At 38.9% G+C, this 15,216-nt stretch overlaps 1 protein-coding gene across 3 annotated transcripts in view; it reads left to right on the forward strand.

The window, feature by feature from the left end:
* The window catches only part of ptpn3 (protein tyrosine phosphatase non-receptor type 3), a 44,968-nt gene that overhangs the window by 8,987 nt on the left and 20,765 nt on the right, over positions 1–15,216 (forward strand). For 2 of the 3 annotated variants that reach the window (XM_088327190.1, XM_088327188.1), the window contains exons 2-8: positions 2,972–3,177; positions 11,218–11,340; positions 12,491–12,625; positions 13,801–13,843; positions 13,970–14,051; positions 14,123–14,167; positions 14,263–14,315. In XM_088327190.1, the coding sequence (XP_088183316.1) occupies positions 11,272–11,340; positions 12,491–12,625; positions 13,801–13,843; positions 13,970–14,051; positions 14,123–14,167; positions 14,263–14,315 (427 nt within the window). In that variant the 5' untranslated portion in view covers positions 2,972–3,177; positions 11,218–11,271. Of the gene's footprint in view, positions 1–2,971; positions 3,178–3,971; positions 4,136–4,267; positions 4,428–11,217; positions 11,341–12,490; positions 12,626–13,800; positions 13,844–13,969; positions 14,052–14,122; positions 14,168–14,262; positions 14,316–15,216 lie in introns of those variants that run through there. The other variant, XM_088327189.1, reaches the window with a different exon arrangement.

The raw sequence follows: 15,216 nt of genomic DNA on the forward strand, positions 1-15,216 counted from the left end.
GTTGTTTTTTCTAAATTTCAGTGTTTCTTCATGTGGGAGGCCTCTGCACTGGCTTAAAAAATCTTCTGTGGTCATCTGCTGCCATCTGTTTCATTGCGGATGAGCTTCTCTCAACTACCTTTCTTTACATGGTTAGCCTGTGCCTAGCCATAATTGTATTTATTTATTCATTCATTTTCCAGCCACCTTTTTTCACTGGGTCCTGAGGGCGTCGGAACCCATCCCAGCAAACTTGCATTGGGGAGGGGACACGCTTTATGTATTTCTGTTTTTGTTTTATAATTCTGGTAAATATCACATAAGTCAAAGTCAGGACCCGCAGGGCACATCCACACAGCTGAAGGTTTCCTTCAGCCCTGACATGATCTTGATTCAAGTCAAGTCATGTTTATTTGTATAGCCATTAATCACAGGGAGTCTCAAAGGGCTGCACAGACCACAGATTATTGTAAACAACAGACTATTAATACACCATCCCCCGATCTAATACCTACATGGGGGCAAGGAAAAACTCAAAAACCTCAACCAATAATCGTTGGGTGTTTGTTTACTATATGTTACTTGTCCTTGCACTTCATTTTGCTGTAGTTTAGTGAATGATTGTCAGTACCAAAGCGGAAACAGGACCCAATTGCGTTACGTTTCTCACAAGTTTTATTGGAGGAAAAAGAAAGGGCTGCACCCACGATCCGGTGTTCGCTGGACGCGGGAAGCAAGTCACTCTTGTACTCGGATGGATCTCCGAACACGGATGTAGATCTTCCGTGGTGATCGAAGGCGGTTTCAGGGACGGAAAAAACCGGGTCGGAAGCCAGGACTGGGAGAGCAAGGCGTGGTCGAGGTCGGAAGCGAGTCGTAAGCCAGAACAGGCGAGTAGACGTAGTCCGGAACAAAAAGAGATTGTAAGCCGGGACAGGAGAGCAGACATGGTCAGGATCAAAACAGGGCGAAGCCGGAGACAGACGGGAGCAAAAAACGGGACAGGTGGGAGTCAGGGTCGAAAAAGGCTTTCCTAGTGTTCACTGAGGTTCGCAGACGGACTGACAAAAGGGGACTGACAGGACTGGGTTCAAATACTGACAAGGAGCCAATCAGAACCCGCAGCAGTCACATCAGTAATCATGACAATGATAGAAAATTTATATTATTTATTTCCTTGAAGTACTTTAGCCTAGTTCTGCTAAACTAGAGAATAGAATGGTGCCTGAAAACATAATTTCATGTTCAGGTAATGCCGATTCGTATTGACCCTTTGCATGTGACGTCACGTTGCCTTCTCTGGCAGAATGAGAGCCATGATGGACTGCCACAGGCACTTGAGCGCACGGCTGTTGAAAAGGCAGTTGAGTTGAAACAAATACCAATAACCACGACAGAGGAATGTAACCACCACTTTTTACCGTGGTGATTAATTCCTCTGCAGTGGGCAAGCTTCCAAGCTCGATTTAGAATTGTATCCCTTTTGATGAAGACAGAAGACAGCAATGTTTAGCTGCAGTCAAACCGAGGGACTGGTGTTTTGCATGCCGAGTCACAACACAGGCAGCCCTCAAGTGTACCGGGATTTGCAGCAAACCTTTTTTACAATGTACTTTTGATGTATTACCGAGCAATTTTATGTTAAGTAGATACAAGTCACGTCAAAGACACTCAATATAATAAGTCAGCTAGTGCTAATTAGCTACAGTATGTTAGTGTCTTACTGTTGCTATTTCTTACTATGTAAATTTTGTTCAAGAGGAACGCTCTAAAAAGGAAAACATGTTTTCACCAAAATCACACCCAACCTAGCTAAAACACTTCCAGAGGCCTAAAGTACAACTGTGTAAATTTTCCTGAAAATCGGTTATGCCGTTTCAGGGCCTATAAGCCACACACACACACACACACACACACACACACACACACGCACACACACACACACACACACACACACACACACACACACACACACACACACACACACACACACACACACACAATTCCACATTTATAAATACTGTAAGTGCAGCTTGGTCATCATGGAAGGGGGATTATCTTATGTGCATTTCCTTCTCAACCTATAACCTTATCTTCCTTTGTTCCCTTATCTTCTTGGCTCATACCTCACTGTGAATGTGTAAAACTGGAGTGTCATGCCCAATTTCGTTGTCACAATATGTTAACCCATTTTGTAACAATGACAATAAAGGTATATTCTATTCTATTCTATTCTATTTCTTCTTTTTCCCTCAGTTTGAGGTTTTTGAGTTTTTCCTTGCGTTCATGTTGGTTTCAGATCAGGAGATGGTGTAAAAATAGTCTTTAGTTTGCAATAGTCTGTCGTCTGTGCAGCTTTAAGGGCTATAACAATAAACATGACTTGACTCGATTCATTGTTTTTTTATTTTATTTTAACTATTGAGTGGTTGTATATATGGGGTTCCGGGGTTTTGGGGGATGAAAGGGGGGGGTGGCATTAATTTGCTTATTACATGCATTGCATATTTTTATACAGCACTTTGAGTTTCAATACGTTGCCTAAAAAGTGCTACACAATCAATTTTGACCTCGTTTTATTATTATTATTATTATAATTATTTATTTTTTAATTATTATTTTTATTATTTAAAAACTGCGATTGGCTGGCAACCAGTTCAGGGTGTCCCCTGCCCACTGCCCGGAGATGGCTGGGATGGGCTCCAGCCCCCCCGCGACCCTAATGAGGATAAGCGGTACGGCTGATGAGATGAGATGATTATTTAAAAAATATATATTATTTTTATTTATTATTATTATTATTATTATTATTATTATTATCATCATCATTATCATTATTATTATTATTATTATTATTATTATTATTATTATTATTATTATATATATATATATATTTTTTTATTTATTTATTTTTTTTATCCAGCACAAGCGTGTCCGAACTTTGGAATGACGAATATTAACTATTTCCGGTTGTTTACGTGCGCGCTCACAGCAGCGTGACTCCTAGTTCGGGAGCGAGCGCGCAGGCCGAAGGGGCGGGGTCAGGCTGCGCTCAATCAGGGCAGCGAGGGACCAGAAATCTCCCGGATATTTACCTTCGCCTACCTGCCAGGATCCTCGGACGCCGCGGCGGGTCTGGAGCTGGCCCCGGCGGTCACTCTCATGAGCGTGATTCGTCCCTATAGCGGGGCTACGGAGGTAGACTTTTTATGTTTTTCCCTCTTCTTTTCTCCTAGAAAAAAAGTTTAGAGGAGAGTTGCTCTGGGCTGGAGGGAAAGTTCACTAGCAACGCGTTTTTGGTGTTTAGGGTGTGTAGCTCATTCACAGACACTAGCCAAGGTTGTCAACAAGTTCCGTGTTGGGTTCAAAGTACGGAAAGGTCATAGTCGTTTATGATAGCGCCACACTATCGTTTATCACTCTTTAGATAATTCTTTGTTTGGGTTTTAAAATCCTTTATAGTTTTTGTTGTACTTGCTTACACCCACCTCCGTGTTTTCACCACCGACCCAAGGCGCATATTTGACTTCAAACTAACTTTTAACTGTTGAAAAGCAAAAGCTTAAAACGACCACAAAATTTAAAGCACAGATTCAAAATTGGTCGGAAGATAAGTTATTGATTTATATATTTGCTTGTCACCCAAATCAACATTTTTTTCAGACAACAAAATGTATTTCAAAGTGCTGTAGCCTATAAAACATTCAGTAAAAAACATATTGATTAAAAGAAAAACTCATTCATTATTTGACACTGTCTAAGAAAGCTGAACAAATATATATTTGTTGATAATTCTGTTCAACAGTGTTTTATAAAATCAAAATGAATTTGCAGCTCAGAGTGCTTTTTTTGACCCTTTGCACGTGACGTCACGTTGCCCTCACTCTGGCAAAATGAGAGCCATGACGGACGGCGTGTATTACGTGAGCGCACGCCAGTTGGATAGGTAGTTGAGTTGAATCGAATACCAATAACCACGACAGAAGAATATAACCAGCACATGGTGACTAATTCCTGTGCAGTGGGCAAGCTTTTAAGCCCGATTTGGAATTTGATCCCTTTTGATGAAGGCACAAGACGGCATTGTTTATCTGAACTGGTGTTGTGCCGAGGCACCTCAAGTATTCCAGGATTTGCCGCGAACATTTTTTACAAGGTACATTTGATGTATTTCCGAGAAATTTTATGTTAAAGTACGACTCACGTCAAAGAAACATAAGAGATCTCGCTACACTAATAATAATAATAATTTCCTTTGTATTGTCATTCTTTGTAACAATGTACACAGAACAAAATGTCGATACACCTGACCCGTTGTAGCGAGCCGATGCAGCCGCAGCCAACAGAGGGCGCCGCCATTTTACCAATTAGGTATGACTCGGCCGAGGCGCGAACCAGCGACCTCCGAGTCTCAAAGCGGGCACACTACCATCTAGGCTACTGAGCTGGTAAAGTCGTACCCCGGCTGTTTCTTACAATGTAAATGAGCTGCTTTTCTTGTGATTAACCGGGCATTTAAACCAGAAATATTCCAAATATCACGTGTATTGAAAACTATTATGTGCTCTACCGTAAAATGTAATACGCCCAGAATGAACTGCCAAATTCCCAACAAATAATTAAAAGACTAATGTTCAGAAGAGAAAATGTAATTTTGCCAAAATAAATATTTTCATCATCCTCAAAAGTGATTTCTATACATGGTGCTTTCTGTTCTATTACATTTCCCCCCAAAATTAGATATGAGGTCATTTTAGTAACGTTGGTGCAAGGGAGGGACCTTTCACATTTTTCGGCACAACACCAATAATAACTGGTAACCATCCAGAATTGCATAAGCTTTTAGATCAGCACCGGTGTATGGGGATACTCCACTTACAATATAGTGTTACAGTTTGTGTGGACTAAAGTCAGGCAGACTAGATAATTTGTTTAGATGTATATACAGTTTACTGGCCTTGTCCACTGTTTACTTCGGGTTACCAGTGTTCGTCATGGTGTCGTCCACGTGGTTATGTCATGTGTGGGAAAAGGGTCAATATAACATTCAATGTACAATGCTAAAGTATTAAAAAACACCATTTCTCAACTGGTATACCATGACTCACTTTTGGGTCACGGGCCATTGCCTCTGCAAAATAATGCTAAGAAAAGAAATGAAAAATCTAATGGTCACTTACTCTCCTTAACCGTAGATTGGTCACGCCAAGTCTTGTTAATTTGTACAGCCCTTAATCACAAGAATTATCAAAGGGCTGCATAGACCACAAGCTATTATGACACCATCCCCTGATGTAAAACCTACATGAGGCCAAAGAAAAAATCAAAACCTTAGTATGATGACCCCTTCCAGGATGACCAGGCTGCAGTGGAAGTTGCAATTGCATCAACAAACAATACACAGACATCGTCAACATGATGTATAGGTCATTCATAAAATAATATGATATAGAATATAAGTTTGTTTTAAGCTGAGATTTAAGTTGCAGAGCATTCCACAGCAATGGGCTCTGAATGTAGAACGCTCTTGAACCTGGAGATCTCTTCTTGGCTCTTTGAATCACTAGTAGACCAACCTTTTTAAAGCAATGGTTCAGAGCAGGAACATAAATTAATTTAAAGAAAATATAAATATAAATGAAAACACAATCGCTAGGCACGGACTAACCAAGTGAGAAAGGGGAACTGGGGGAAGTTTTTAAGGTCAAGTCATGTTTATTTGTGACGCCCTTAATCATAAAGAAAAAAACTCAAAAACCCCAACATGAGGAAAATGAAAAAACCTTGAGAAGGGACCCCACATGAGGTCATCCCCCTTCCAGGATGACCAGGCTGCAATGGATGTTGCAATAACAAATAATACACAGATATTGTCAACATAAAACATAGGTTATTCATATGCTATAGAATAGAAGTGTGTTTTAAGCTTAAGATTTAAACATTTCCACTGAGGTAGCAAATCAAAACTCAGGGGAAGAGCATTCCACAGCACCGGGGCCCGAATGGAGAAAGGATGTTTCATCATGTGTTTTTTAGTTTTAAAAACAAATTTTATACTTAAAATATGTAAACTTGTCTTTGAGTATTTGTTTTTTCTCATGTTAATAATTTTGGACATGTTCTAGTCTAAAATTGGGTTGTGTTGATTCTGTCCAGCATGGACCAAATTCAGTCCAAAAGTAGTTTTTGTGTTAAGAGTGAACTAGGGCTGCACAATTTTGGAAAAAAACCTTATCACGATTTTTCAGACCAGTATTCCAATCTCAATTTTAAAAGAAAAGTGCATTTTCTACGCTATTTTTTTGTGTTGTACTTTAACGCTGTATTCTTAAAACCCAGAAAATTTTATTTTATTTAACTTTAAATATTTTAACTTTTCCTAAATATTTTGCACCAATAGGTGGCACTCAATATTACACACTGCCATTTTAAGAAAACAGCACCCTTTTCTGGGGAGTTTTGTTATGGTTGCTGTCGGCTCACAGAAACCTCAAACCGCAGTGTCTTGCGATTACACATTTGGACTACGCACATCGCAATATCAAGATTTCGGTCAATTGTGCAGCTGTAGAGTGAACCCTCGCTATAAATTTCCACAGTCTTGCTATTTTGTTGATTTGAATAGTGCATTCTCTTAAACACTTTCAGTTCTCATTGATAATTTACTATTTAACAATTCATTATTTATTTATTTTTTAGATTATTGAGCCTGTAAAGGTTTTTGGTTCTTTGGTGTCAGTGTATAATACAGAATGCAATTGGATAATAATTATATAAAAAACAAATACGATTTTTACTTCAAGGATTTTACCTATCACGGATCCTTTTTGTGAACGTAACTAACGTAATAAACAAGAGTTCACTGTACCTTGTCTACTGTGGTCAAAATTTTCCCATAAAGGGTCTAAAATCGTCTTTTCAACAGTCTTTACAAAGGATTTTTTTCTTCATTGTGTATATGTGCATTTTCCGTATTTTTTCCTCAAAATCTAATTAAACTATACTATTTTTATTATTGGTTATTATTCAATAATAATTACTTTTTGTTAGTCTATGTATCAGTGTGAATGAGTTTTTTTTTTTTTTACCTTTTGACTTTTCAACCGAACAAAGACGTCTTTTGGGTGGAACCTTGACTTATTTTCAATGATTTTCCAAAGGTTTTTGCCGGGTGGTTTTTTTGTACTGTAATTCTGAAACGTTAATCAAATTCAAAGGCATGTGATGTGGGCTATTAACAGAATACATTCTTCAAAGACCACAAGCAGCCATTTGTTTGCCATGAATGAATCTCAGAGCTGAAGAATTGCAGCGATGTTCCACATTTATGTACCGTATTTTCCGCACTATAAGGCGCACCTAAAAGCCTTTATTTTTTTCAAAAGCTGACCATGCGCCTTATAATACAGTGCGCCTTATTTATGGATCAATTTTAAAATTGCAAAGTTTTCCAACTAACTTGCAGCCGCCGACTAGATTTTCCCCCGAACGCCAAGTAGTACGCGGTGTATGCTGGGATTTATTTACCGGTGTTTCATTGGCTAACCAATGTGTCAATCATCATTTGAATCGATCACTATTGGCTAAAGTTATTTGGAGGTCAAGGGGCGGATCCTTTTTATCAAATACAGGCTAGCATTGGCTTAAACGGCAAACAAAGCCTGCAATTGGCCGAAAAAGATGTGTCAATCATCAGTTGAATCGATCACTATTGGCTAAAGTTATTCGGAGGTCAAGGGGCGGATCCTTTTTATCATTTACAGGCTGGCATTGGCTTAAACGGCGAAACAAAGCCTGCAATTTGCCGAAAAAGATGAATGCGTATAGCATGTGGCTGACGGCATAGAGAAAGCATTTTTTTCTATTCTGTATTTGTAAATATTGTATTCTCCTGGATTTACTACCCTCACGGATATAAGAGGACATTGGCTGCACATTATTATGAACACAACGACTTCGGTGAGCTACTCCGGGTTTTATATTGTCCCTGTATCTTGTTTCAGACTGAACTCGATGTTTCTGTGATAAGCGGTGCAGATAATGGATGGAATGGAGTGTCTATTTTTAAATTAAACTCAATTCCAAGTGTTTATTGTCATATGCACAGTAAAGTTGCGAGCGAAAAAGAAAATGGATACTAAGGAATGGTTGGCATTTCTTGAATCCCAAGATTTTAACCTTCCGAATGATGGAACGATGCATTTGAGTGACATCTTACGGACACCGCATCCGCACGTGTTCTCGACATGTATTTGCGTCTTTGCAAGCTTTGGGAATGTTAAGGGGGTAATAAGTTGGACTGAACTATCTGACTGTTTTGTCGACGTTCCCATTGTAGCGCCTTATAATCTGGTGCGTCTTATGTATTTTAAAAATAGGACCAAAAACTATTTTTTCGGGGTGCGCCCTATAACCCGGTGCGCCTTATAGTGCAGAAAATACGGTATTTATTAATTTTGTATTAGTGATGTTGTGATCCAGTTTTTGGCATCATGGCACGGGATGAAATGTTGGTAAATTTACAACGTAAGCTCTACAGAAAGTAAAAGTAAAGGTTATTAATCTAAGTCGCTAACTTGCTTTATATGTTAATTCATAGTTTTTTGGATTTTATTTTAGCATTAGACGAGCCAATAAGACAAATACATTTTATTTTTAATGAGTAATAATAATTATATGATAAAAACAGATGATAGAAATGATACATTTTTAGTAATATTTTGAGGAGAAAAAACTTGAATATGAATTCTCAGTTGTAGAATTTTGGAAATAAAGTATTTTTACAAAAGTATTCAGCCCTACTTTTGTCTAATGAAATAAATTCCTATAATGTCCAGCTCCACCCTGTGATATTTATGATATTAATCTATAGGCAATATACGTGTCCATGTCAAAGTATCACAAATAGATGTGAACTGTCACGGTAGCATATACATGCTGATTATCCCTGTTATAAAACGTTTACTTGTAAGTAAGCTTGTGAGAGGCTTACTGTGGAAAAAATGGCCTTCTAGTTGAGCTCAGCTCGGTTTTAATACATTCCAAGTGTAACTCCGTTTTCAAACATTAACTCAGAACACCGTGCACCCTTGTTGTTTCTTTTTTTAAGTGTGATCCATTAATCGTTTACTTGGCAGCTAAGATCGTACAGGACAGCGGTCTCAAAGTTGCTGCCCGGGGGCCATTCAATTTTGGGGCCCTTGCCTTGACAAGAAAGTTAAAGGGACCGTGTGTATTATTCGACCACTACATGTTGTAGTATTTTGTTGTTCAAGTTAAAATGAGTGTTTAAAGTTACAAGTAAGAATGACAATTACAGACTTAAAGTGAATATAAAACAAAATTTTTCTTTTATTTTTTTCCCCCAGCCTTTCTCCAGATTTTTGTTTTTTTGGGTACCATCAGCAGCAAGATGTCGGACAATTATGTCAGCTTCCTATAGGTGAGGCACATGTTATATGAAATGAATGCCAATATTTCAACATTATTTAATGTACATCCTTATGATTGTTCATATTTTTTTGCTAATTATTTAAATCAATATTCTTTTTTTCTTTTAGTGAGTGATTTTCATATGAATTATTTTTTTAATCTTCAGATCTTACTTTGTGAAGGAAAAAAAAAATCTGGAAACCGGGTAATGTTTTTATCCAAACTTTTTGTGGAAAACCCGATTCGGCCGAACCTCATCCAGACCCTTGCCGTAGCTGCCCCCAGGTTATTTGAGTTTGAGACCCCTGGTACAGGACTCTTTGGAACGCTCGCATGGCCGTTCCTCCAGTTGAGTGTGAGTGAGTGTGCTTGTACTGTTTGTGTGCATACTTTTGTGTGTGGCCTACAACTGCGAAATGGGCGTGTTGGAGCGCTGAAAAAAATGTTTAACATTCTTATCATTCAGCTGGCTTTTGCGAGAGGCAGGGAGAGGTAGAGTGAGATGCAAGAACAGGCCCGGGACAAACTAAAACACAAACCGATTGAAGTGGAAGAATTTTTAAAGCGGGATTAGGTGAACTTTTTGAGTCCCGAGCTGCATTGAGTTAAACATTTGCAAAAGGGCATGGAATAAAACAATTATTGATTTTATTTTTTTTGATCTATCAATTGTCTAAAATCCAATACATGAGCGTAAAAGATCCAGTATTTCTCATATGGTCGCTATCTTTTCAAAAGACTAATCTCTCTGTTTTTTTAATAAAGGTTTTTGCATTATCAACTTGCTTATCTTAATATTGCAAGAGCCAAGAAGAGATTCGCAGGTTCGAGAGCGTTCTCCATTCGGGCCCCGGTGCTGTGGAATGCTCTTCTCCCTGAGATTCGATCTGCAACCTCAGCGGAAATGTTAAATCTAAGCTTCAAACACACTTCTATTCTATAGCATATGAATAACCTATATTTAATGTTGACAATATTTATTATTTGTTATTGCAACATCCATTGCAGCCTGGTCATGCTGGAAAGGGGATTACTTCATGTGCAGTCCTTTCTCAAGGTTTCTTCATTTTCCTCATGTTGATGTTTTTGAGTTTTTCCTTGCCCTCATTTAGGTTTTAGATCAGGGGATTGTGTAATACTAGTCTGTGGTTTGCAATTATCTGTCGTCTGTGCAGCCCTTTGAGACTCTTTGTGATTAAATAAACATGACTTGACTTGACATGACTTAATTTGAATGCTTTTGTGATTTTGGGAACAAATTAATTGGTTTTCAGTTGAGAAAATTCACTCTGGGTACAAGCAATTCTCAATAGGAGTGTGATCCGGGAACAAACTAATCTCACATGTAGATGTATTACTATGTTACAAAATTACATTTTCGCGACATTTATAGGGTCACTTATTTCTTAATTCCCCTCATTGGCATCAATATGAAACACTGTGTTTTTATGGTGCTGAGACGTCACTTTGCGGATATCGTAGTCGACAGTGGGAATTCTAGTTTCAGGTCAAAACACAACTTTGACCTGTTCTCTCTCTCAGACGCTCAGACATTTTAAACTCTTGCAGCCCACACAGGCCATGAGTTTGGCACATGTGCTTATAGAATCCTTTCACTTGCCTTCTTTGGCCCGTGAACCTTAGGTTCACCAAAAAAACCTGCCCTGCTCACATTTACAGCACTACTTGCATTCATGATGCGTGAGTCACCGCTCAATTCTCTACATGCAGTGTCATTATGAGGGTGGTGCTGTCAGACAACAGAGTGGAAGCGTGGCTTATGTGCGTTGTCGTGCATGTTCTCAGGTCCCCCTCGCTTGAGACCAGCTAAGGGCCTGCACCATCACGGCGGTGACAGACATGCCAAAACCGGACCTGCTCTGCTTGGTTCAGCTGCTGGATGGCACCATCGAGACCTTCCGAGTAAATGTATGACAAAGATCCGACACTGCTTCCTGCCTGTGAATATGAGGAGATCGTATGTTGCTGCGATCTGTCACCGTGCTCTGCTAATGATTGTTATGTCTGAGCATAACGCTAACTTGTTCCCCTTTCCATTGATCTGCATCTCCTTTTCACCAGTGACTTTGGTTTCAAGGACACAGTTACCTCTTGTACTTGTCACAATTGGGGGGATTTTGCCTTATCAGCACATCACGTCAAACGGAGCAAACAGACGATATAGATGCAAATTTGCCTACATGCTGCAAGGCACTTTGAGGCAGATGCATATATTACTTGTTTAAGTCCTATCCCAGATCTCCCTATCTCAATTTTTGCCAGCCCAAATTATGTTGATAACATGCCAAGTAAGTTTCACCTTTTCAATCTGGTTTTATTGTTACATAGAGTCTGCAGAGGCATATCTGCAAAACAATCAATCGGTTGTTTTATTGGAGTAGTTATAGAAAAAACATTTCTATAAGCTAGCAGGTGACAGGACCTGACCTTTTAGAGAAATGAGAAGTAAAACGAGATAAGTTTATTTTGGATCAGCTTATTAAAGATCACTGCAAAATTCAATAGCCAATAAGTCGTCACGCCCAGGAATCTGCGCACCCCAAATCGTTTGTTGAAAGTGTGTCTAGCTGACAAACCCAAAGTAGAAACATTGCCTCAAAATGAGGCCTTCGCCCCAACGGTCCTCTATATTGATTAGTTTCTGTGTGACATCATCCACTTGCTCCCGGCTTTTCAATTTTAAAAAGTGTACCACTTTCATTCATTACTCATACATACATGGGAGCACAGTGAGAACATTCCAAAGCAGAAGGCCCCAAGCCAAGATTTAAAGTTTGAATTTCCCATCAGTGAGGCAGATGTGCTTTCTCAGCATAAATAAAAATTGATATTGAGCACCAGATTATAGGAATGTAGAGAAGAGGCGGTTCAAGTTCAAAGAATTTCTACTTGTCAAATTTTACTTTTTTAATAGTATGTAAAAAAAAACCGATTAAAGTTGAATCAAAAGCTTGGATGAATTAAATATTGCCATGGATATTTCCTGCAACTTTTCATGAATTGTCCCTCAAAGTGTTTGCTGCGCCTCACATCATGTGTCTTGTCTGTCCGTATTCAGAAGCAAGATGACGGTGTGGTCCTGTTGGACCAAGTATGTGACCACCTGGGCCTGCAGGAGAGACAGTTTTTCAGTCTGCAGATCAGAGAGTCCAGCACAGCCATCACCTCAATCACAGCCAACGCACATTCGCCTGTGAGCACTTACACGCGCCACAATTGCATTTGTCCTTTACTATCCACCATATACCGTATTTTCTGGACTATAAGGCGCTCCTAATAACCACAAATTGGCGAGAAAATTTAAGAGTGGGCCATATAAACCTGTGCGTCTTAAAACATGCACACAGTATTTATAGGTGTGCATTACTAGACAAGGTAAATGAAATGTAAATGGTCTGCATTTATATATTGCTTTTCAAGTCGATGGAGACCTCCCAAAGGGCTTTACAATGTGCTTCACACTTTTCCCTTTTACACACTAACTAACGGATAGCAGCGTCAGCCATGCAAGGCAACTACTTGCTATCGGTTTTACGTTATTTTGCTGGCCCGAACCGCAATACATTGTATGCAGTGGGAATCAAACCTGGGTTGTGGCGGTGAGGACGCGGACACTTAACCACTAGACCTCCAGTGTTACAGATGACACGTTTGAGCTCGTCTCATTATTGCAGTATTTTTACTCACGGTGCCAGAAACACTGATTTGCATAGTGCACTCTAATCGTTTAAAAAGTCTCTCCATTTCTTCACATAAGCGCCAATAACGTTGCGTAACACAGAAACCGAAAACGGAAAGTCAACAAAATTCTATACCAGCTCTTTTACGTATAATATATATATATATATATATATATATATATATATATCAAACCGAGAGGTTATTGGCGTAAGTGTGCAAAGAGTGCAATGGGTTTACGCAAATAAACATGATAGCTCTTGCCATAGTCTCGATTGCATGTCCCTAATAGTATAGTATAATAATAGTAATACTATTTTTTGGGGGCTGCATCTTATTTTCTGTGCTCCTTATAGTGAGGAAAATATGGTATATGTTTTTTCATGAAGAAGCCACTGTACCAGAACATATGAATTATTTGACTTACAAGTTTTTTTAGAAAGTAACAGAAATAGGTACTTTCCCAGGTAACTTGTTACCTTTAATATAAAGTAACTCAGTTACTTTTTGGGAAGAAGTAGTGAATAACTACAACTAATTACTTTTTTGAAGTGACATGCCCAACACTGCTTATTACTGTTAAGCTGTTTACTGTTCACACAGTGTGATTTAGTGTTATTTGTATAGTTGTTTATTTTTCTCTTCTGATCAATTCTAAGCCATTCGGGTAAATCAATTTCTTTCTCTTAGAGATGGCTGGAGCCTGAAAAACCCTTGAAGAAGCAGTTCAAAGGTATTTTACTTGATAGTTTTTCGGCAAATTTCTCCCGTTCTCAAGCACATGTTGACATTTACGGAGAAGCTGTTTGATGATCGAGGTCACTGTTGACAACACTGACATAGCGACATTTCTATGCAGGTCTTGCATGTCCATTTTATCTGAACTTCCGAATGCGCTTCTTTGTTTCCGATCCCAATTCTCTGCAACACGAACAGACAAGGTGCCAACAACTTGTAATAAGCATATGAAATCCCCCCAAAATCCAATGTTAAACTCTCTCGTTCTTTGCAGGAACCTTTACTTCCTCCAGATCAGGAGTGACATTAATGAGGGCAGGTGGGTGCGCATTACAAGCCAGAACACAGCCAACACAATCCAGCCCATTTTTTGTACACGTTTATAGTTGTTCCATTGTGTCACTGTGATTGCAGGTTGCAGTGCCCGCTGAGTTCAGCTGTAGTCTTAGCCTCTTACGTCGTGCAGTGTAAGTCTCCAAGAGCAACCCCTGATTATTCAAACGTTTTTTATGAAGTCATTCATCAAATCCTTTAATTTGCTCTTTAATTCTTTGCATATTATTGTATTGAGACAAAAGGAAGTAAAACAGTATGTATTTTGTAGCACCCGTAGTAAGATATTTGATAAGTTTGTCTTTTCTGTGTATATGTGGGAATTGTTAATTTAGCAAGAATACTTTAATGGGTTTTGATTTGTGAGCTGAAAGACAGTAATATGGTTTGTTTTCAAAAACTTATCAATATATGTCAAGGAAATAATTGAAAGGAGTGAGATATTTGGATTTTACAGTTTAAAACGATCCTCTTGTTTTTATGTAACTGAATGAGGCGACAATACATGGTGAAATTGGATTATATTACCATGACAACTAGAAAAAGCTCAAACCTTGCGACTGAGGTGTTTTGTCTCTGGAGAGTAAACTAGCATTTCACAGCACAGTGCTGTTAAAAAGTATCTGCCCCGTTCCTGATTTTTGTGTTTTTTGCATATTTATCACTCACAAAGGTTTCAGATTATCAAACCAATTTGTTATGTTTAGGGTAATTGGTAATGAGTCTTTCACAACGCTAGGGAGCAATTTTGGCCCACTTTTCTTTGCAAAATTGTTTCAAATCTGCCACATTGGAGGGTTTTCTAGCATGAACTGACTGTTTAAGATCACACCACAGCATCTTGATTGGATTTAAATCTGGACCTTTACTTGGCCACTCCAAACTTTCATTTTGTTTTTTTTGAGCCATTCAGAGGTGGACTTGGCAGTGTGTTTCGGATCATTGTCCTGATTCATGATCCAAGAGTGCTTGAGTTTGAGGGCACGAACTGATGGTCGGACCTTCTCCTTTTGGATCTTCTGGTAAACACCAGAA

This window comes from Urocampus carinirostris, chromosome 2 (assembly GCF_059441175.1).
Source record: "Urocampus carinirostris isolate Australia breed hairy pipefish chromosome 2, RoL_Ucar_1.0, whole genome shotgun sequence".
Classification (NCBI taxonomy): Eukaryota; Metazoa; Chordata; class Actinopteri; order Syngnathiformes; family Syngnathidae; genus Urocampus; species Urocampus carinirostris.